Source organism: Harpia harpyja, chromosome 13 (assembly GCF_026419915.1).
Source record: "Harpia harpyja isolate bHarHar1 chromosome 13, bHarHar1 primary haplotype, whole genome shotgun sequence".
Taxonomy (NCBI): Eukaryota; Metazoa; Chordata; class Aves; order Accipitriformes; family Accipitridae; genus Harpia; species Harpia harpyja.
The window spans coordinates 11,021,799-11,044,305 of record NC_068952.1 but is presented as its reverse complement, the minus strand read 5'-3'; the positions used below and the strand labels follow the sequence as shown (position 1 = coordinate 11,044,305).

General features: G+C 40.8%; 1 protein-coding gene across 1 annotated transcript in view; it reads right to left on the bottom strand.

Moving 5' to 3' along the window:
- The window catches only part of PTPN14 (protein tyrosine phosphatase non-receptor type 14), a 124,276-nt gene that overhangs the window by 74,811 nt on the left and 26,958 nt on the right, over window positions 1-22,507 (bottom strand). The window contains exon 2 of the mRNA XM_052805415.1: window positions 4,345-4,670. Within this exon, the coding sequence (XP_052661375.1) occupies window positions 4,345-4,518 (174 nt within the window). The 5' untranslated portion in view covers window positions 4,519-4,670. The remainder of the gene's footprint in view (window positions 1-4,344; window positions 4,671-22,507) is intronic.

The window sequence follows — 22,507 nt, the reverse complement described above, 5'->3', positions numbered from 1 at the left end:
AGAACAAAACAACAACAACAAAACAAAACAAAAAAAAACCCCAAAACCTTCTTCCAGCCACAGCTGACAGACCGGTGATACACACTGAAGGAAAGCTTTTTATAATGCTACATGTATGCACACACATCCATTCTGCAGACAAAGAGCTTCAGTTGCTATTGCTTTTGGTCTGCCTAATCAGCAAATACACAAAAAGCTCTGTTAGAAAAGAGTTTACATTAATTTTCTCTCAAGGTTTTAAAATTTGTCTTACCCACCACACACTACTTCATACACGGTACACGGAAACTGGCTCACACTCCTCCAGGAACTGCGGTCCTCTGCTAAAGCAGCAGACAAGAACCAGAGCACCTGCATGCCCCAACGACACTACGTGAAAAGGCGATCCTCGAAATATGGTGAGTCAGAAAAGAAAACTGGATACACAAAACCTGTGCTGAGAAGTCTTAAAAAAGACGACATTATAGCTGCCAGTTCAGGGGGCAACGTATTTGTTTTGGACTTAGCCATACTCCCAAGTCCAGAACTACCCCTGCCTTTATGTCGGGCAAAAAGAGTAGAATTATCAACAACAGGAGACGACAGACACTTAGTAAACCAGAAATCTCATTCAAAAGGATCCAACAAGACAGGCTTGGTGTTTATTAAAGCATCTGGTTAAGCAGCCAACTAAATATTTATCCATGAGGAAGAGGCAGAGCTCCAGCTCCCCTGGGCAAAAAGCATTAAACTCTGCTATCCCAGGGCGTTCGCACAGAGGGGAAGGCACCATTTACAGCAGCCAATTCTTCCTAGAAGATCTCTTGTCCAAGCACTGCCTGAACCCCATCCCAGCTTTGCTGGCAAGACGAGTCAAACGAAGCCAAACTTTGAGGCAACCTGGAACCTGGCTGCCGAACACAGGTTTTCAGTTGTGCCCTACGAGGAGGGGACACCTTCTAGGGCACAAAAAAAAAAAAAAAAAAAAAAAAGTCAGAATGGCAGCAAACGGCCACCCCTGCACAGCGGTCAGCATCCACCTGCAGTGCTCAGCCCACCATCCTCCTGCTTTGGTTTGGGTTTTGCGGCTTCGTAGTGCTGGAGGTATCACTGTGAAATTCAGCTTGGAAGAATAATTTCGCTTGGAAAGGACCTTTTTGCCACTCCCCCACCTTACAATACGTCAGAACATTCCATCTTTAAACTTTTTATCATTTTATAAAGTGAATTCAGGAGATCAAAAAGGAGAAAGAGACATGAAGTCTCACAATAGATTTGTACAGATTACCCTATTTCAAGCAGATTCACTTAGTCTCAGTTGAAGAGAAAAATGCCATTATATTGGGGAAAAAAAAAATCCTTTGTATAACCCATGCACATACATACAAGATTATAAAATGACATTTCTGGCCTTGTCTTTCCTCTCTTTCCCTTCCTCCCCTCTTCTCGTCTTTACTTTTTACATAATGCTGGCATAAGAGCTCATTTTATTGGAACCGGTAACTGTTCAACTAGAAGACCTGATGCTTTGTCAAGAGCTTTGCTGAAAAGGATAAAACCAGATTTTACAGTAGTTACATGGCTACACTTTCTACTGACCTACTCCTGAACCCTGACTCAGTCAGGGAGAGGGTTGCATTCTCCAGAGATCAAATAGAAATATGCATAATCCATTAGATACTGTTTTTCAGTCATGTGTGGTGTAATGATCGACAGTCCTTCATAACACATACAGTAACCTCAAACAGTTTTGCTTTTTAGCCGGGGGTGGTGGGGGGGTGGTGGTGGACAGGTTTTTGTTTATTTCTAAAAAATCGGCTTGAGTGAAACCTGCATGTATTCCTAACACAAAGGTAAAAGTTGGGGTATACCTGGGATGTATTTAAACATAAGACCAAACTAAAGTATCCAACAAGAATTGATCTTTACTTTTAAGAGAACACATATTCTTACCTGAGACTGCAAGGAAGAGACAAACAGGATTTTAGTACTGTTTTGTGAGCATGGGATTTAATGAAGCTTAGTTTCTTCCTTACATCATAGTTTGTTGATCAGGATTTCTAAGAAAAGGCATATTCCAGCTGAAGTTTTTGTGGCATTTGGGGAATTTAAAAAGCCTCTCTCCAATACGGACACTTGCAAGGATTTTCTCCTCGGTACACTTAATGGGCTCCTCTCCTCTACTCAGCTATCCAGTTGCACAAATCCTGTAGAAATTTGAGCTCTGTCAAAGTATTTTTGACCCTTCTGTAGAATTTGATTGGCCAACGAGTTAAAAAATGATGGTAAGCCTAGAGAGGGAAGGGGACAGTCACCAGATGAGTGCATCAGCCTTGTTTCCCTACAAACCATGGCAGGAAGACTAGAGGGGCAGAAGAAAAATTGAATTTGGGGTCTGAGGGAAAGGACAGCACCCAGCACCAGGCATCTCCAAGCTTGCTAGCTCCAATTATTCCTCATGAAAGGAGCAGAAGAGGATACAGGGAGACCATCTCAGAGTTGAAAGAGGTCAGTAATTCTCTTCTCTCCTAAACATTTAAAGCAGCAATGGATGCTACCAGAATCAATCAGAAACAAAGATTAAAAAAACCAAAACAAAATACCCCAACTTCTGTCAAAAAATGCTGTACTGTTGAAATCTGAACTTTACAAAATTGGTTCAACATTGCCAAAACTTCATTTAGAAAAAAAGTGGGGAGGGTGATGAAAGAAGGGGAAAGTGTTCCAACAACATCAAAGCATTCTCTTCTGTGTTGTTAAAATATTTTTTATCTTGAAACACAACCTTTTTGTGCTGACATATTTCTTTTTGCATGACACAAATAATTTTGAAAATGAAAAAACCAAAGCAACAGAAAACCCCTGTGAAATTGAGCACTGACCAAAACAACTTCCTTTGCTACTCTACTGTCCAATCTCTTTTCCCTGGAAAATTTTGAAACTTCAGGCTTTGTTCCAAAGTGGAACAAAACACATTCTCAAATCACAAAATGCTTTGTGGAAAAGAATGCTAACCCGCTGACAGAGCTATAGTTCGCAAACGCAGGTGGACCTCCAGAGAGAATCACTAGACCCCAGACTTCTGCTGTACCAACTAGATAAACCCACAAGGAATATGAGGAGAGTGACTTCATTCATTTCACTCCTTTCTGCACTGGAAGGAAAGGGAAGGACCTAACTTCTCCGTACGGACACTCTAAAGCATCACCAACAAAAAGGAAAAAAAAAAAAAAAAGGAGAAAAAAGAAGTAACTACTGGGAAATCGTCATCTGTAGAAGGGGAGGGGGGAGGTGATTCTACTAAAATCCACATAAAAAAACAAACCCCAAGTATGAAAAATCACTGCGCAATATTCTGACTCTCTGCCTATTCCTGCCTGTACATTCTCCTGCCTCTTCTGTGCGCACACACACACACAGAGTGAGATTCTGCTCTCATTCTTTATCATTACTGATGTACAAAAAGGAGGTTTTGTTTAGTTTTTGTCTGCACTAGTTATTTGTGTGCTACTTTCCAGTTGTCACCATTACAAAGGGCCATGGACCAACAAATGTAAGACACTGCAAGATTATTAGATTTTCCAGCTGTGCTTACAGAAAGCATCAGCCAGGACAGTCAGATGATAACACAGTCATTCCCAGGCAATGGTTTTCAATTTGTGATTTGCAAAAGCCTAGAAGCATGCAGGATACATGTAAGGAGTCCACAGACATTAAGACAGACAGTTCATTTGTGCCATGCATGTTGGAGAGATATTTCTAAAAAGGCCTCAACACTTAAAACAAACAGTGAACTCTACAGCAAGAAGTAGAAAATAAAGGATTTCAGTCTTTAATAAAGACTGGGTTTCTTCAGCCTTTTCAGAAGCATTGGGCATGTAAAAGTAGCCTTTCAGAGTTTCAGATGTGAAATATTTCAGTTAAACAAAAGGAAGGAAAAAACCACTGTCCTCAAACTGTTACTAGTTGCTCCTGCTAGTAACACAACAGTGGTCTCCTTCCCACTGGCATAATTCAACCAGCAGTGTTGGTAAAACCAGGGTGACATTCAGATAAAAGTTACTGTAACTTGGCTCTTGGCATCCCAGTTCAGAAAGTAACACCCATCGCTTTCTAAGAAAAGAAGAAACCACATCTTTGTATTACAAAGAGCTCTCAAAGCTATGATGAATGAGCAACAGCACAAAACCCTGAGTGCCGTTCTGCCTTCAGTTTTCCTGCAACCAGAATACGCTTGTCCAAGCTCCAGCTGCTGATCCTATCTGGCCAGCTTTGAGAATGACATGATTCAAACGAACAGACTGCCTGAGCTAAAAATGTGTCAAATTATACAGTGACAGATGGTCTTTCCCCGGTTCCTCTTACCTCCCGTAATTCCAGCCTCTGAGCGACAGCTTCCAAGCACTCCTGCCCCGTGCTCTCCACGGAGAGGGTGCACTCGATCACATTGCTGTCCAGCAGACGGATCCTTGTCACAAAGCAGTTCTTGCTCAAGACGTTGTAGCGTCTGGTCCGTCGCAGTTTCAGCCCGAAAGGCATGGCTGTTGGCCTGGAAGGTCACCCCTTCCCTGTACTCTTCCACGAGTTATCAGCACACTTGTCGACTTGCCTTGAAGGCTTCTCCAACTGGCACTACTCTCCTCCAGAAACAGAGGTAGCTGTCCATTCCCAGGGTGAGCTGCAAGGGATTCCTGCAAAATACATACAAATAAGTAGAGCTAAGTGTGAAATAAGATGTTCCTAAAGATCAGTGGAAAAGAAAAAAAGCTTAAAGGAAGAGAGTCGCATTTAAAACCATAAAATAAACACCTCCCCACACAGGATTGCCAGGCACTTACTACATCTCCCAGAAGAACACCTTATACAACAAATCTTTCAAAATTCTATTTTGGCACTGAATTTAAAGCACGGATTTAATTGCAAAGCCGTTCTTTGAGCAGCTCAGTACAAACAGCAACTCTACAGGGCACGCATCCAGAGGTGCTAACTCTCCCACCATTACCCCCACCACAGGGGTCTATAACATAATCTTCAAGTTAAGTTTTGGTGCCCTCAGGCCAGCTTTGAAAGCTAGCTTAAAAAGCTAAGGAATAGAGGCATTTAAAAGAGGTGCGATTTTGAAAGAAGAAAGGCTGGCTGCAGTCAGCAGGAAATGCAGGCGCTCAGCACCTCTGAAAAAATCAAACCTAAAGTATGCATGTGAAAGGCAAGAAGCATCCCAGCCATTTCGGAGAAGGCTCCTCTGGTGCAATCCCTGACATTTTGCTCGCTTCCAGCACCAAAGCAATTCTGCATTTCACCCTTTCAGGTGGAATGAGTAACTTCAGGAACACAGCTGTCAGAGACCAGGATAACACTGAGTAGGAGGAAGAGAACACATGTTGTAGATATTGTTAATTACTACTCCTAAAATTTACCAGGGACACATGCAACTGTTAAGCCAAAATACAAAGTAGACAGAAGAACTAGAGATACAGAAGTAATGACATTTAAGAAGCTATGATCCTCATCTGCAAGATCCACTTCTTTTGGGGGGGGGGGAGAAAAAAAAAAGTTTAGTTAGGAGCAGGTTCAAGGTAAACCGAAACAAAGCATTTGCACTGGCATAACCAGCTTTAAAATGTCACTTTCCATGTGCAGAGAGGAATGAAATAAAAAGCAAATTACTTGCTACCAAGCCTTCCTGGTTTTGTTTGAATATTCTGCTGAAAGAGATGGAGGGACACTAACACTAGCATTTAAAAGTCCATTTCTCCTAACAAATAGTACTGCAAACAAAAGCTAGTTCCCATTTCCTTGCTTCTTAAGAGAAGCAATGGAAAGCATTGCCAGCAGAGTATGCATCATTTAGCTGAACGTATCATTTCAAACAGACAGTACATTGCTCACATGTATCATTTGGCATAGAACTGCATGAATCAGTTACTTTCACTTTTTACTGAATGTAGTTGCTATGGAGATTATTGAGGGCAGCCCGATTGACTACAGTGATTATCATTACACTAGAAATATAACTATCAAATATTTGATTAAGGGTATTTTCCAAAGCCAGTATATCTTGGCATTTATTAGGGGCTTAAAGCAACACAAAACAAAAAAACCCACACAAACAGAAAACCACAAGCAATGTCTCACTGGTTAGGTGTCTGACTACCCTGGTAGTCTACTAGCTTCACCAGAGAAAAGCCTAGAGACTTTGAGAAAGAGCAGGAGCTATTTGACTGAAGTGCAAACGAACCTATTAAATTAGCTGCTGTAGTTTAATCTGCCATTTCTAACTTTCACGGGTACAGACATAATATATTACTTTCACATGATTGCATGAGAGCTGTTACACCTTGCATTGCTGTAACATCAGAAGCCATCAAAGACACATGAATACATCTTCACAACAATCTGATGAAGCAGGGATGCTTTACCCATGACTCACAGAAGAGGAATTGAAACAAACATTAGCCAGCTCGTCCAACATCACTCAAAAGAATGGCAGCACATCTATGTACTAAAACACACAGGCCAGGCTACTGCTTTAACCCCTAGCCAACTACTTGGCAATTACCTTACTGACCAACCTATCTAAAACTACAGCATGAAGTTGAAAAGTGGGAAGAATGGAAGGAAATTACAGAAAAGGCAGGGTGTGGAGGACTACGTCTTATCAAGAACAGCATTTTTCTTCAGTCTCCGGCTTTGCAGATTATTCTACATCAGACACATGGAGAGTTTTAGCTAGCCAATTCAATTTAAAAAAACCCAACAAAGCCTTATCTTTCATTACTGTTAGCTGCACACATTTCCTTGCAGAACATAAGCCATCTGTACAGTAATTGTATAGTTAGTAGTAGCCTAAAGATTAAATCAATGTTGTTTAAAAAAAAGTGATTGGCCTTGCTGACCAGGCACACTGAACACTACAGCTATCGCAGGATAAGCCATCCCAGGAGACGGGTGTGCAAACATGCTATTCTGGAATAAACCCACCAATTCCTGTATAACGGAAATGTCAACACGGAGACATGGATTGCAAATGAATTGCTCTGAGTTATATCATATGCTCGGGTAAACAAGGCCAATATTCCCCGACATTTCAAAAAGCAGTACAGTAACAGGCGTTTTCTATCAATTCTGCTGAGAGCGATCAGACGGCACCATTTTCTAAGGAAGCAGACATACAAATACAAATGGGTTAACGGATGCACTTTGTGTAATATGGTTTGGGTTACTATTTCATTTCACTTTAATATACATGCATGCCCAATGACAGCTTTTTCGCATGAAATGTCACACTTAAATTAGTTTCCAGTTAAAGAATGAATTGGGATGGCAAGGCTGGTACAGCTTAAACCAGCTCTGATTGGCCCAGCCTGTAACAACTAATTCTCAGTTCAATGCACATGTCTAACTTTTCTGTTTACACGTCTTCTGGATGTTTGACCAACTTTCCACTTGGGTTTTCTGTTAAGCTGTCACCTGGAAAGCTTCTCATAAGCTTTCTAAACAAGATCTCAAAGGCCCTGGTCACTTACAGGTTCCTAAAGCAAACAAGGTTCTTTATGTTTGTATAGAATCATAGAATCATTTAGGTTGGAAAAGGCCTTTCAGATCATCGAGTGCAACCATCAACCATGCCCACTAAACCATGTCCTGAAGTGCCTTGTCTACACGCTTTTTGAATACCTCCAGGGATGGTGACTCCACCACTTCCCTGGGCAGCCTGTTCCAATGCCTGACAACCCTTTCAGTAAAGAAATCTTTCCTAATATCCAATCTATACCTCCCTTGCCTCAACGTGAGGCCATTTCCTCTTGTCCTATCTCCAGCCACCTGACAGAAGAGACCAACACCCACCTCACTACAACCCCCTTCAGGTAGTTGTAGAGAGCAACAAGGTCTCCCCTCAGCCTGCTTTTCTCCAGGCTAAACAACCCCAGATCCCTCAGCCGCTCCTCATAAGACTTGTGCTCAAGGCCCCTCACCAACTTGGTTGCCCTTCTCTGGACACGCTCCAGCACCTCAATGTCTTTCCTGTAGTGAGGGGCCCAAAACTGAACACAGGACTCGAGGTGCGGCCTCACCAGTGCCGAGTACAGGGGAACAGTCACCTCCCTGCTCCTGCTGGCCAAATAATCTTAAATAATCTTAAAAGCATCAGGAGCATCCATTTTTACTCACAGTTATTTTGTAGACAACTGAAAAAAGAAGATGATGACAAGAGACAGAAGGGTTTTGGTCTTCCTAATGAAGGATTATTCCATTACAGGATCTCCTTTTGTGGTTAAAGGGTTGCCAAGGAGCAGCAATGTCCCTAACCAAGTTAACCCAACTACACAGGCATTCACAACACTCCCCTCCTCAAACGCACAGTTTCACTTAAAACCAAACCAACCCAGTGAAACTAAAGCAAACCTATAAACAGCTCATCAGATAACCATGAACTTATTCTAATTTTAAAAAAGGATTTCTTTTAAGAATATTTCAGATGTGAGAGACAGACATGACAACTGTTAAACTGACATCTTCTATGTAAGGATTTATTTTTCTGAAAAGAAACTAGGCTGAGCTCTTTACAAACTTTGGGTATTTTTCCTTTTTTCTTTCTGTTCCATCTTTTGATTATTTTGGATTCTTTCTCCTCCTCCCCCCCCCCCCTTCAAATGTATCAGTTGCTCTCTGCAAATTAAGCTTACTTTAACAAGTGTGCCGAATTAAACAAGGTTTTTAGTGAGAGCATAAGCTTGGGAATTTAAACATTCTGCTAAATGGAAATTCCCTTTGTTTGAAGTACATACTTTGTAGGCATATAAAACAAAAAACCCTAATGTCCCTCAACCACTTCCCAGAAACCAAAGCTACCAAAAAAATAAAAGGACAATTTACCTGCCTGTCTAACCACTCATCTATAAGCAAGCCATCACTAATATCCGATATGAATATAAATTCAAAAATGAAACCTCAAAATCTGAAGTTGAAATAGGGACCCTCTGAAAGACAAAAACATGGCACTAAAACTCTCAAGAATCTCAGAAAGTAATAGTCTGAGAGACTAAGCATTTTGTAACGCTTAAGACAGGATTGTGCTGATGGCCGTGCTGTACAAAAGCTCAGGCATTGCCAGGGAACAGCAGGAGCAGGGCTGCCCTGCCAGGGGGGACAAGCTGGGAGCCAAGGGTGACCCCAGCGGGACAGTGTCCTCACCCACCGCAGCACAGTCCTGCAGGGGATGAACCGGACCAGCGGAGCCGGGTGCTGCAAACGAGTCCATCGGCAGCCCCAGGCACGGCCCACGTTGAACCAGGTCCAGAAGCTGCCCAGGGAGCCCTGGCTGGGGGCTCCAGCGGCAGGGGACAGGGCTGGAGACCACCAGCCACATAGTGGCTCAGGCAGAGCCTGACAGCCCCCAGCTGATCTGAAAAGGAGGTCCCACACCCGTGGGCAGAAGACCCAGGCGAGGCTGGTCAGGGCCATTAAGGCATACAGGCACACTCAGGGCCAGAAGAGGCAACAGGATCTCCAGGTGCAGGAGCAGGCCAGCAGAGTACTCTGCATTTTAAACCTTTAACTCCTTTCAGTGCACGCTCGTCTGTGATGTAAGCTCCATTCGGCAAAATATTCCTTCTGAAAGAGTCTGGTGACAAACACTGTGAACAAAATGTAAAATCAAACCAGCTTTTTGAAAAAGCATCTATCCTAAATGCAGTTTCATAAGGACGAAGATGAAGAGATACCATGTCTTAGTGGATTCTTGGTAAAGTTTAATATTCTCCTGTTTCAGCAGACCAAGAAAAAACTGAACAATGACCCAGACCCTTTGCTATCACAGACTTTGGAATCCTACTTCTTACGTTATTTACTTGAAAAAGCCATACAGATAAAGTCCATGGCTGTGGAATGGGGAAGACCAAAGGTGGCAAAAGACAATAAAGAATGAAAACAGATTTGACACAGAATAAAATTAAACCTTTAACCCACGATCTCATTCCAAGCACAACTTAAGTTCTTTTAACAGCCTTCACTAGAAAGCAGCTTAAAGATGGAGCCTGATATAAACCATCTATGTCTCAGCTCAAGCCATGCTTACCTCTCTCTCTCCCTCTAACTCACATGGAAGCCTTATGAGCATACTGCCTGTGCAAAGGTAGCAGATATGGATGTATGATCCCTCCAATGGTATTTGATTCCCCCACAACACGGCTGCATCTTGCAAGGGGAGAGAGGAGAAATCACTGAGCATTCTTGCAAGAAAGCCTTCCTTGTACAAAAGAGGTTTCAAGAGGTACTGCTCCCCTATCATTCAGCAACAGAATACCATTACTCACATACACAGAGGGAGGAAAAAAACACGCCTCTCATAACCAAGAGTTTCTTCCAAGCACAATGCTGGGCGCCAAACTGAAGCACCTTCAAGCTGCAGATGACATAGCTGTAACGGTTTAGGGAGGAAAAGGCTAATCGTGACCTGGAGCAGTAGCGCTACTGATTAGCAACCAGCCTTCTTCACTGGCCAGTTCTGCATGAAGAACTAGGTCAGATTCACACTGTGATATGTAATGCAGAAGTGCTTCTGATTTTTACGAAAACTTGGTTAGTTTCTGTATAAAATGTCCCTATGGGCTTAAATTACCTGATGCAGATAAAAATTTGTGCCTTTCCAAAACAGTGATTTTTTTTTTTTTCTTTATGAGACATTACAGCTAAACCAGGTCAAACCACTAGTACACAAAAAGCAAATAAATGAATATTTTAAACCTTTTCCAGACCTAAAATCAAAAGAAGCCAGCAATATGAAAAATTCTTCCTTCGCTCTCCCAAAGTCAGATGGGGCCGGCCAGATTTTTTTGTTAGTAGTTTTGAAAGACAGACTGAAGGGAGCAAGGGAAGCTGCTAGGCGTTTCATGAGGAAGAGGCCATACAGCAGAAGCTGCTTTGTGTGGTGAAGGGCAGCGCTCGCTCCAGTCACATAGCATTCTCCTGCTTCCTTAAATTTATTTTAAGGCCAGGAGAGAAGAAAGGCTTATAAATAATTAAGGCCACGATAACTCTCAGGACATTTCCAAGTACACGACTTGCTCCTCTATTACAGACTTGATATATTTAACTGTACCACATTCAAAGGAGCGTAAAAAAATAAATAGCATCTGATACGAAATGCATTTAAAGCAGAATGCTTTCTCTCGTATCATTTGCTTTTGTATGTAATTTCTGAAACTCCAGGAAGAAAGCAATTACTGTCAAACTGCAGCCTGTATTTACCAACAGCTCGTGGCACCCCTCCAGCATTCCTAGCGCTGCAGGAGCGGCAGCACACCTAACAGAAGTATGTAACCCTGGGCTGGGTGTGAGACCGCAGCATTTGATGTAAGCTGCAAGTGGTGTGCTAGCCTACAGTTTTAGGGAGGAATAAAAATAATAGTGTATGGGAGACAGGACGTCTGGCACAATCCATCTCCATCGAGCTGAGTTCTGTCTAGAGGAGGAAATGTCTCCCTGTGAAATAGCTTTCTCTCCCTTGATTACTCTCATGTGAGAGTTTCATGCAGGTAGAGCATGGCAAGGAGTATTTCTGTGCCTAACAAGGTGTCTGTATTCCACCCAGTTATGGATGGAATTCCCATAAAGCCTGCTAAACTCTCAGGAGACAAATTAATCTCTGGACAGATGAAAGGGGTTTTTAACCCTTACATAGCAGAAGCTGTCTGCTGCAAGGCCACTGTTTTCAACTACTTGTTTATACAGTCCCTGGCAAGACATGGACCTCATCCTCAGGCATTTAAATCTTTAAAAATTCTTGGGGGGATATAAGTATTGCCCTAATCCAAACAGTAATAAAACCAATAACATTCTCACCTCCACATTCTGGAAAAAGAGTAAAATTAGACTTTCATTTCATTTTTATAAGTATTACAACATCCTATGCAGAACTTTTAAAGTCTCTAAGCATCTAGAGATCCCGTACCTGTGTGCATGAACAGATGCCAAGGACTCTCTAGGACATTAGAAGACAACTGCTACTGTTACTACTACTGTGTGTCATTAGACACCAATACATGGTGGCCAAAGATCAAAAATCATCTCAGTTAGTATTTCTACTTTCCCAACTCCAGCACAGGTTTCCCTTCCCGGGAAAATTTCCATTTTTCACGAGAACCATCTTTGCTGTAACAGATTTTTTTTTTTTTTAATCTAAGCTGTCATGTGTTTTCATTATATTCCACTTGGGTCAGATTCTGCTTTCAGTAGTCCAAATAAAACATCTAGAGAGGTTCAAATAAAATCAAAAGAATCACTCCAATTCAGACCAGAGAAAATTTTACCCTTTCTTTCTTCTCTTTTGTTGCAGTACCTGCAAGAGTATGTACTCACGGACTCTGAAGTGCATAACTGTTAGTAGATGCACCCTTTGTTATTCCCCCCTCACCTGCTAAAGCATCCCACTTCCGTGTAAAAACACTTTTCTTGTGCATCCACAGAACTATGGAGTTTTGTGGATACAAATCTATCAGGCAGACACCTGATTGCTCTTCTGCATCAAGGTGCACAAGGACCAAGTATTTTTGTGGATCTCACTAAGCCAGTGACTGACAAACACTCTCTATCACAGAAAAGATACGAACTTCCCAAACCGCAAATTAGCACCTTACCCGTTACTTACTAACTCATTGCTCTAGAACACCCTCAACAATCCAACAGGTCTTTCTAATGCAACTACTGATGAAGGACTCTCTTTGAGTTAGTGTAAGCATTCGAGTTAGGAGTAACATCTGCATGAAGTAACATATCTAAATGATACTTGGGTTGCCATTGTGATCAGTTTTAATCCACAAGAGTATCAGTAATGAAGCTGGAGTTTTTACCACTCACCTGTACACCTTGTAGAGCTTTGTGTTCTAAAGTTAAAACAAAACAAAACAAAACAAAACAAACCCCCCAAAAACCAAAATGCCAGACTCCAGCATTTTCCTTCCCGAGTAGGAAATGCTGCCTGTCTGTCCATGCCAGGTGTCTGCACCAGCTCCACCTCTCTGTCATGGCACAGTTTAGGTCCACAGGGTACAGGAGTTAACTACTTACAACCTTCTCACAGCTCGGCTATGTTGCTGCAAGACCTCAAATTAGACACAGCCAAGAGTGATCGGTGCCTCGATGGCACCTGTCCAAGAATGCAGTTTTGTACCTGAGGCAGTCTCAACTAAGCTCACTACTGCCAGGAACAGCAGGAAGGTCCTGCTCCCCGCCCCCCCTTAATTCCAGAGCACATCACCACAGCTTGTCTCTATGCCAGCTCTGGAAATCTGCTGGGACCTCCTCCTGGTTGAGCCACTTCACCTCCCTAACTTAGTAAAAGGATCCTTTTCAGCTTGGTTAGTGAGTTTAAATAGCCCACGGTGAAGCCCAGCATGAGTAGCTCACCTGGCACAGGGAAGAGAGCAGAACCACACAGCTCAGAGAAGGAAGAAGAAGAGCAATTCTGCCTTAATTGACAGCAGCCGGTCAGGTCAGCTGAGCAGTTTGTGAAATCACAGCCCAAGAAAGGCTCCTGGTCTCAGCAGGCAAGGGAACTCCCCAGAACACATTCCCATTCTTCCTGTACGGCAAAGCTACATTAGAATAAAAGTTACGTTCTCTGAAATAGTCAGTTGATTCAAATTGCACTAATTTTTTTTTTCTTCAAAATAAAGCAATTTATTCTGTAATTGAATGTCCATAAGAGGAGTTAATATTGCAAAATCTAGATGGGTTATGTTTTCTACATGGACAAACCATTCAGCAGAAGAGAAGCGAGACCAGCATTTTGGTATTTTGGCACATCCTTCTTTCAGACCTGGTACTACACCTGTTCTCTAAGTGCCGCTCTTCAGAAAAGGCACTGAAGGCACAACGTCCTGCATCCTAAATTTTCACTAAGCATTTCCTAGCAATCAAAGATCAGAAAAGCCTAACCATTTTTTTAAGGGTCAACTATTTAAAATCAATTATATTCAAGTGACTTAAAACCTCTCAGATTTGACAGGGTTCTTCACTTTTTGTCCCTATTTTACCCCACTGGCTACAATTAGTAGCAACATAGTATCAGCACCATTTACTTTTCCTTTCAGTTAGTCATCTTTGTGAAAGGTTTTCAACTCCTTCAGACTTGCTGGAACTATAGTGATTTCAAGATATTATATTTCCTGCTAAATGTGATCGATAGGCATGCAAAACTATTGTAAAAACAGTGAAGGATATGCTTAGTAAAAACCACAGAAAAACTTCTTACAGCATGTTTTCATTATTTTCTCACATTACAAAGACATGACTAAAACTAAAATAAAAGTTCTAAACACAGGATAACATGAAGAGCAGAAGCAACAGCTCTAACAGAGACAAGTATCAGATACAGAGTAAAATTATACACCCCAGTGCATTCACACTAGTTAAACATCCACTAGCACAAACTGGTGCCAGTTGTTCTATAATTTCAAATGATGCAATAAAAGGTTTGTTAAAATAAAAGACAAAAAAGTTCAAACATCACCTACCTTGCTTTAATGAAAACATACCTATTCTCATGAACTGGCTGCGGTTTTGCTTCTGTATCGGGATTTTGCAACAGGACAGTGACAAGACGGCACTTGGAGATTAAGAAGCGAATAGCCACAACGCTTGTGAGACTGCAAGATCTGCCTGCAGCTCATTACACGGATGTCAGATGAAGACTGGAAGCTGCCTACCTGCATGCATGCAATGATGCTCTCAGCTGAGACCCTGCCGGGAAGGCATGCTACCCCGGCAAAATATGGTCCTATGCACTTAATAAAGGTGGGATATTTCTGCTCCTGCCTTTCTTCTGATTTTAGTACAGTTTATACAACTGAGTTTCTACAATTTCTAGTCAAACGGTGGTCATGCTTGTGTACCTCCCGTTCACTTCCTTTAATATATATATTTGGAAGAGCAGAAACTGGGAAAACTTAGGTTATAACTACAGATTTCCAAAATGCATCACACTACCTCTAACTCTAAAGACTGCAAAAGTAAAAAAGGTACCCATTTAATGTAAGGAGGTTGCAACATATTGGGATTCCTTGGCCCACCAGGAAAGAAAATGTTTTCTTTAAAAATCTGTCTCGTAAAACCTGAAGAATCACATGTACAATTGGGGGAGAGGGGAAAGATCAGCAGGAAGCACTCAACTTGCAACAAATAAAATGTAAACAGTGTAGTGGCCCCTCCACCCTTTTTCTTATGGGAACGAGATCCAGCGCTGGTCTCACTGATGTCAGTAACCAGACTGGCACCAAGTGAAGCAAGACCCATACCTGCAGGCTTACACTAAGAATAAAACTTTGTCCAGTTTCTTGAAGTTCGGAGCAATGGTCTACTTCCCGAGAGGCTCAGTTAATCCCACTCGGGTATTACATAATGAATCGGGATAACGCAGTGGAGGAAGTGTGGCTGCAGATAAGCAATGAGAGCCAAGTGTGATGGGGTGGAAGAGAAAGGGAGGAGAGGGAGGGAGAGAAAGAGAGAAAAAAAACCCCCAAATTTAAAAAGCATGCACACGGTACATCCTAACCCACAACCGGGCACATTTAGTTACTTAAGTAGATATTTCATACAAGATCATAACATGAACTTTTGAACTTGCATGGAAAAAAGCCTCTCCACTACTCAATGCATTAAACATCAATGCTACAAAATGCTGAAAAAATTCCTTCAAGTTCTATCAAAGGAGGATTATATTGTGGGCACATGCATGAAGAAAGTAAATCTGTTATCTTTACTGAATATAGGCCTTGATGTAAATCACACAGCCACAGTCCATGAATAACTGCATTTGTTTCAACAGCAAAACACCTCATCTGAAATACAGAATAGCTGCCGGAAATGAGCTAATGGTACTTTTCTTTCTGTATTAAAGGATTATTTTCCAGTGTCCACTGTGTGGGCTTAAACACTAGCCTGAAACAGTCAAAATACTTAGAAGTAAGATTTATGGCTAAAGGGGGGGCAGAGGGGGGCCTTCGTTGAAGCAACTGACTTCTTTGACCGGTGTCTTAGAATTACAAGGCTACAAAAGGACCCCTCTCTGTGAGCAGCCCTCTGCATTCTTCCTTCATCTCTGTTGCAGATCATATTGATAAACAAGATTTGAACACAATTACCTGGGTATCACGGAGTTGGACAGCACATAGGAACTGAGATATTATTAACAACAGATGCCACTTTTTTTCTTAATAATTTTTAACAGGGAAACTCTTACACCTCAAATACCACTCAAGCCATCAAAATGAATTCTTCAGCACTAGTACGTTTTTCAAAAGCTTTCAAAGGAGCTTGGGAATAAAATTATGAATTTACTTCCCCAGCATTCCAATAAGTGCTGCTAATTGCATTGACAGAGGAAGGAATTGTACAAACTGTAATCCCATATTGTTTCATTGTACAAAAGTGTAATTTTTGAGTCTCAGTTGTAACAGTACTGTAACAGATAAGTTTAGATTGGCTGCTGATTTCCTCTAACATATTATTTGTCATTAATTCTACTGAAGAGAACAGCTTTGCACTGAAGACTAGTAAAACTGTATTAGTTTTGGAGTGTAAAATACAAGTTGCAGCTTTAAAAACAAAACCACTGTAATAAATTCTAAAAACTGTGGCATAACATTCTTTGCCCAGCTTTCATAATAGTGCTTCAATAAATGCTTTATTACCTTTCCCCGTAAGTCTGGAAAAAATACTCACCCTTTACCTATGATGATAGCTTTATTTGGAATCATACTTGAGGTTATCAGCTTTTAATAAGATTACAGCTTAATTCTTGTTAACTGACCCTATTAGAGACGGTAGTTGCTTTGTAACACTTCAGAGGGAAAAAATGCTTTGCAGAAAATTTTACTCAGTCATGAGCTGAAAAGACATTCTTCTTTAAAATAAAACAGCTTTATTCCTTGCTCAGATTAATCCATTTTTATGTTAATGTTCTAGCATACAAATGGAGCAACAAAGGCCAAAACTGACTTGTAAGCTTGTGACCCTCCCTAGCTCATAAAATAGACTTTGTATATTAAAATGGAAAGACACAAACATTAACATCTAACATTAACGTTTTCTTGTTTTACTGTTCTTTACAAGCAATTCAGATTTAAAACACAGAAGTTAGTCCGACTTTTAGTTCTCATATGAAAAACAGTAAGGTTACTCCAAATTTAAATTGCACAATTTATTAAAGAAACCTAGATCTAAACACAACTTGCACAAAATCAAAACATTTTCTGTATGACCACAGGTAGGGCTATTTATTGTACATGCATATCAAAGTGGCACAAATAGGCCTTTGATCCACTGTAGTAGCCATTGAAGTGCTACTGAATGCAGGCAAAGAAAAATATTATATATAGATTACATAAGTTTATTTTCTTATAAGTAAGTACAAAACCTAAACGCCAGAACAGAAGAAGGTGGAGTAAAATAAAAAAATGATTAAACAGTCTTTCTATATGTATCCTGTTCTCTTGTTTGGTATCACATAATTGGACTTGCAGAAGTCTAAGGAGACGAGGTATCCCTAACATTTACACTCAGCATTAACTGCAACACAGGGAGAAGCAAGAGAAAAAACAAGGAACAAAAGTAAAACGAGTGGAGAAAGCCCATGTGGCACAGCCCTTCCTGTAATTCTGCCTCTGGTTAGCAAGTTGGAAGCATTTCATTTCTTTAACTCGAAGCCTGATATTCACATTCCTCTGCAGCTGAATGTGGACCTGGACAACAGATCACACTCATGTCTTAAAGGAGCTAAATGATTTAGCACAGTAAGCCCACAAGCTACGAGATGGATAGCAAGAAAACTTATGTTTACATCCACTTTGAAGAAAAAGGAAATTAAATTGCATAATCCCCAGTTCTACTGCAGAAGCAGGCAATGCCATATGGATGTACTGGTCGCATTAAACAAAAGAAAGTAAAATCTGTCCTTGGCAGTTGTGAAGACACTCATGCCTACTGAAGTGCTGTTAAGTGTGGCCACCACTCCTGTGAAATCAATTAACCTGTACCTACACACCATGGGAGTGAGACATGTCTCCAACTACAGCCTTTCTAGAACCAGTGCAGAATGACAACAGGTTAAATAGAAATCAAACTGCAGACCAACGATTTAACACAAAGACAAGTCTGTGATAACACAAATTCTGATTATCATGGAATAGTAAGTTGCTGTATGTGATGAAAAAAACAGAGCAGACAAAACCACACATGATGCCGTCTTACAGCAACATCTACCACATACGAGGCAACAGTGTCAGTGGAAGTGAAAAAAGAAGCGCTCCCCACCAAGCAGCCAGTGCACTGCAATTCCACCCGAGCTGTTTATTACAGCTAAAGTTCATCATTTCCATTTGCAGAGACAAGGCTCCGAGACAAACTTGCCAAGAATTAACCAGTCTGCCTTTTTTATAAAATGATTAGCTGTGCTTTTGAAAGAGTTACTAAGGACCAAAGGGTGATGGGGTAATTATTTACAGAACTAACGCCAGGGATGAAGTGACAGATAAAGCCATTACAAAGACCATGCAGAGTAAGGAATAAAAAACTCCTGCAATTTGTTGACAATGGCTGTGAACTGCGATTCAGCTCAGAGATACCACCAGCTCTGCTCTTCCCTCTTGATACTGATAGACTATAACGAAAATATAAAATTTGACTCGTTCTCCATTTCCAAGTTCACACTGGATCTACTTAAGAAGAAAAAAAAAGAAGAAATCAAGCCCACCACACAGTAGACATTATGAAGACATGATGTTGCCTTGCTTTGGTTTGGAAAGGTATCCAGCTCAATTAAAACAGAATTAGAAGTATTCTCTTTCAGCTAAATAGAAGCTACGTTTGCAGTACAAACCACTGTCCTGCACCTCAGCATAAGGAGGGTTTATAACCTGCTCTTGTGAGAGGGAGACTGGAGGCAGCAGTGTTCAGCATTGACTCTCTAAGAGGGAGCAAGATTGCTGGAAAAAGAGTTTTAAGTATCCTCGTGAAAGAAGGCGCTGCTCATATCTTCCCCAGCCACTCCCCCCCCCCCCCCCCCCCCGCAGAATAGAGGACACTCAGTCCGAAAGTATTTTCAGTTCCTAAATATAACACAGGCATTCACATAGCATAAATAGGAGAATCCTTCTGAAGGGCTATCTTCAAAACAACCTCAATTTCTAAGTAAGACTAAAGTTCAAAGTCATATACTGGCATGTCAAATTCAGGATATCCTTGCAAGAATAATGAATTCATTGTTGTTATACCTGGCTATTTTTATAGTTTCTGGAAGCAAGAAACATGAAATGTGCTTAAATGACTACTCATATACCTTCGTGTTTCTCTTCAGTCTCAAGCCAAGAAGATTTGATGGAATACGGTCATATTCTCATGGGATTTCATAACATCAGTTTTCATTGGCAACCATTGATTACATATCCCAAAATCAAGTTGCTACATTTTTTCAGTCTTTTTTCTAAACTTTGATATTTAAACTTGTCAGAGTAAAGCATAGCTGACCCTTAATACTACAGTTTATGCCAAAGAAAATATGAAACTATTAGAATCACAAAGCCTAGAATTCAATTGGAAAATGAATACTGCAAAATATCCAAGCATAAACATTACAATTATATCCAGAAAGAGTAAGGAAAAAAAAGCGGAGTTTTGAAGAAAAGCTAATAAGTAAAAAAACAAACAAAAACCCAAACCAAACCAAACAACAAACCCTCACAGGTAGAGGACTGACAGGGAATCCCAAAAGGTCACAGAAAGAAAATCTAAAAGACAGTCCAAGAACCTGTTTCTTGTTGTGATCCTCCTACTCTATCAGGTGTTCTGGTAGAGGAAATCAATCGCCATTAATTTCCAAATAAAGTGTCACTGGGGACCATTAAACACCATGCTATGAAAGGATTTGTTCCTCTTTCTAACCACATTATCTCACCTGAACAATCAGCTCCTGCAGAACACAGCGTTAGCTGTTCACGGCTATTGAGAGCAGTAACACAGCTGCACTGTAAATAACCTGCAGTGAATTAAACTCTTAAAAGTGACAGGTATCTTCAGTTCTTACTGGGGCAAGTGTGCACCAGCTTGGGAGATGTAGCATCCTGACACCAGCTACTCATGACAGACAAATTTCTAAATCCTTCGTTACTATCTCTAAACACTCAAGTAAACCATTCACTTTAACTGGCAGTAGGATGTAAGCACTGGCAGACACACATCTTCTGACAGTGACAAGGGCAGCACAAAATCTTCTATCATGTTTTCACAATGGAAATTAAATAAATTATTAGAAATACAAGATGAAGTTCGTATTGCAGGATCCTTCTTCAGATCACTGGCCTAAACAATGTTTTGCCTGCTAGTAAGACTCAAATAGCACCATCGCCTTACCATGATGTTGGGGTTTTTTGTTTAAGGTAGAGCAAGTATTTAGTTTGCAGAAGGGAAAAAACCGTCACTTTTTCTGGCATAAAGTGGGGACAGAGAATGGGGAGAAAAAGAAAAAAGGTTGGCAAAGATAAGCAAAGAACATAAAACATATCTTCAGTGCAGCTGATTTGTACAAGTTTCAAAAGTGTTCTGAAGTAGTAAAACAGCAGGTGGCATGAATCCCATGTAACATACGTAATTTAGAAGACCAGACTCTTCTCCTGAACTCCTTTGCCTATTCAGGCTGCACTTTTTTCCCCACTGCAGCCAAAGCTCATCTACTTTTTTTTGTAGAGAGCTAGTAAAAAGCAACTCTAACTCATCTAACTTGTGTTCTAAACAAAAAAATGCACTGATCAAAAACAAAGCTAGAAACCACCTCAATCTTAATTTATCTTTTAGCTCCTTCAGTACAGAGGTCCAACATAACTACTTATTACCCATTTTCAAGTCAGGCTAATCCATTTATGTGGGTTGCTATTCAGAGAGCAGGAGAGAGCAATTATACCACTCCGTGACAAGAAGTTCACATTAGCACATTGCTATCATCTAGTACCTCAGAGATGTGAGAATGATGTATTTGTGTACAGATGAGAAAAATATTACAGCAGTTTCAAAAAGTTAACAAGACGAAGTAGCCCATTCTGGAATCAAGACTGACTGCCACCCTAGATGTCAAAGAGCCTCCTGACTTGTCACTTTGCTTTTCCTTGGAACAGTCTTTATGCATCTTAAGGGGTTCTAGAAAATAAAATTAACTACTTTTATAGCCAAGAAAAGTAATAACGTACTACGTAATTTCCTACCACTACTACAGCTACCTGTGGAGTCTTAAGAAATCACAAACAAGACAAGACTGTCTGGGATCCTGAGAAATGAAGGGAGATGTTCAGGCAAGAAGACCTACATTAAAGAATGGTTCACACAGTTGCAGAGGTTGAACACCTTCTTTCAGCTGGAGAAACAAGACAGGAATGACATAAAAACTCTCCAATGGTATTAAAATTATGTGCCTTAGCTGTATCCTGTATATAGTTAGCTTCCCTTCATAGGGTGGTACCCTGAATACTGCAAAATGAAAACAGAGGAAGAGTCTGGCTATAGACATTAGTATAAACCTGCTTTTATAAGTATTGTTTTCCTTCTACAGAACAAAGAGTGAAATACTCCATGTAACATTTTCTTCTCCTGCAAATTAAGGATACAGCATGCAGACTTCCTGTAGTGGAACGTACTTTTCTTTTCCATACGCAATTTAAACTGCCAAGTTTAAACAGAGAAAAATATTGTATGTATCCATGGATATCTAATTTTAGAAAGACAAACAGTTCTCCTGCTCCAGCAGCAGGGAAAAAGATGGTAAGAAACAAATCGTTATGACAAGTCATACGGAAAGGAACTATGACAGTACATGATGTGCACAGAAGGTAGCAATGACTGAGTTGGGCAAGCACCCACGAGGGAAACAAGGCTTCTGTGGGCTCTGCATCTGAAGTGGACTGACTACTGTCAAAGCCATCACATCTTATTGCCAGCTTGATAACCTAATTTTTCTAAAATGGAAAAGCTTTGAGAAGGATAATGCCTTTAGAGACTTTGCAGCCATTTTTAAGCCTTACGTCATGTTAGTAAGCACTGAGATTGGCACTATTATGACTCCATGAAAGGAACTGTAATGTCTGCATGTAATTTATACGCATTTTTCCCCAAAGTCATTGTGGTTTTGGCTTACAGAATTTGGCCAGAAGTCTTCAGAAACTTAACTGGGAGATTTTCATATCTAGAATCTTAAGCAGAGCACTAGGTAGTTTTATTGCACGCAAGCACACCTTCATCACATATTGTAGTTCTTACAACCAAAAAGGAGTAAAATCCAGCATGTGAAATGTACTATGAACATCCCAAAGGGAATATGGACTGAAAAACAATACAAAAAAACCAAGAGACAGTTGAAATTTGTTTTGCTTTGGTTTTTTTCCCTAAGAAAAAAGAAAGTCACAGTTCTCAAAACGAATACCTGGACATAAATGTAGATGGTCTGGAACACTATAAGCAGCCAACAGACCTGCTTGAGCAAGCGATC